General features: G+C 37.0%; 1 protein-coding gene across 1 annotated transcript; it reads right to left on the bottom strand.

The window, feature by feature from the left end:
* Positions 1-198: 198 nt before the first annotated feature.
* LOC119666224 (uncharacterized protein K02A2.6-like) lies at positions 199-1,236 on the bottom strand. The gene has a single exon (XM_038075507.1). It carries the CDS (start codon positions 1,234-1,236, stop codon positions 199-201), a length of 1,038 nt encoding a protein of 345 aa, XP_037931435.1.
* Positions 1,237-1,968: the final 732 nt, after the last annotated feature.

Genomic DNA, 1,968 nt, shown 5'->3' with positions numbered 1-1,968 from the left:
AATAAACAAAGTGTTATATCTGTATAATTAGATATTTATTTATTCAAAAAACTCCAAGTTATTATTATTTCACAAGTTCCAAAATAACTGACAGAATTAAAAATGTTAAAATGTAAATGTTACTTTATCTGTCAACTGTCATCTTGGCAGAGTTGCCAACACCTCCCCTTTTGAGATTAAATCTCCAATGCGGTGATTCTAGGGTCTATAACGGTCAATAGGATGTCTAGTACGCCTTGGTCGGGTATACGGAACAACTGCCTCATTGTGCTTCTCAGTTTGAGGGATTGCAATCTCGGTTACTTTGTTGAAAGATTGATCTGGAGTCGAAACCATGTTGTTGTTAGTTATTTCGACCACATCTTTAGGTGTTGTTTCGTAGAGGCCAAATGCATCAACTAAACACTTTTCGTTGGCGATATCTTCGGAAGTACATATTTCTAAAGATAACTCATTTTCTTGATCTTTTCGGTCACCGCACTTGTTTTTAAACTTGGCATTTGGGTCTGGTAAAGACACCAGCGTTGGTTTAATTAAGTCAAGTTTAATACGGATATTTCTTTTTAGTAAAACTTCAGCTGGCGATTTACTGTCCTCATTTTGCTTATTCGGAGTTGATCGGTAAACTTGTAGAAATGTTTGAAGATTTTCAGCAGTTACCCCCTTCCCATTTAACTTTTTGAGTGCTCGCTTTAAAGTATCCACAAACCTTTCGGCTTGTCCATTTGACATGGGATAGTACGGACTGCTTCGTATATGACTAATGCCGTTTTCCGCTAAAAACTGTTGAAATTGGTGACTCACAAATTGAGTACCATTGTCTGAAACTATTGTCTTCGGTAACCCAAATCTAGCGAAAATTTCTTTCAAGCTGGAAATTGTTTGAGTTGCTGTTATAGATTTTGTTTGTATAATTTCTGGCCATTTTGAGAACGCATCGATTACGACCAAATAGTAGTATGAATCTATTGGTCCTGCATAATCAATATGGAGCCGTTCCCAAGAATCAGAAGGTTTTGGCCAAGGATGTAAAGTTGTTTTTGTGGGCATTTTAGCTGCTGCGGCACAATTTGAACAACTTTTCACCATTGCTTCAATATCGTAATCGATATTTGACCAATAAACGTAGTTCCGCGCGATGGCTTTAGTACGACCTATGCCTTGATGACCTCGGTGAATTTCTTTAAGAATGCGCTTTCGGAAAATTTGAGGTATAATAATGCGTTGTCCGAACATTAAACATCCGTCAACTATACATATGTCGTTTTTTCGGTTAAAGTAAGCTTTTAACTCACTGTTGTTGCAGTTTTATGGCCATCCTTCAGTTACATATTCGAGAATTTTAGCTAAAACCTTGTCCTTAGCTGTTTCGTAAGTAATCATTTTGCTGGTAAGCGGCAGCTTATCAAGTGAGTTATGTAAAATTTGTTTACTTTCAATTTCAAACTCTACTGCAGCGATGACATAGTCTTCTGAAGGATTGATTGTGTTATGTATGAGTCGTGATAAAACGTCTGCATACCCAAAACTGTTAGTTGAAATAAACTTTAATTCGAAGTCGTATGCAATCAGTTTAATTGCCCAACGTTGAAGTCTATTTGCTTGATGCACCTTAATTCCAGTTTTATCACCAAATATAGCTAGAAGAGGCTTATGATCTGTTTGAAGTTTGAATCTTCTCCCAAAAACCATTCTGTGAAATTTCGTAACCGCGAAAATAAGCGCAAGAGCTTCTTTTTCTATTTGGCTATATTGTTTTTCTGTGGGCGTTAGTGATCTGGATGCATGACATATTACTTTCATTGAACCGTCGTCAGCTTCATGAAAAATGCAAGCTCCGAGCCCATAGTTAGATGCATCTGCAGCGACTACTATGTTTTTTAGTGGATCGTAATGCGCTAATAATAACTCTGATGACAAAATTTGCTTGAAACCATCTAAACAGCGTTGATGAAGTTCCGTCCATTG

This window comes from Teleopsis dalmanni, chromosome 1, assembly GCF_002237135.1.
Source record: "Teleopsis dalmanni isolate 2A chromosome 1, ASM223713v2, whole genome shotgun sequence".
In the NCBI taxonomy this organism is placed as follows: domain Eukaryota; kingdom Metazoa; phylum Arthropoda; class Insecta; order Diptera; family Diopsidae; genus Teleopsis; species Teleopsis dalmanni.
Note: the sequence above shows the minus strand (reverse complement) of the source record. Positions and strands in the feature narration are given on the sequence as shown.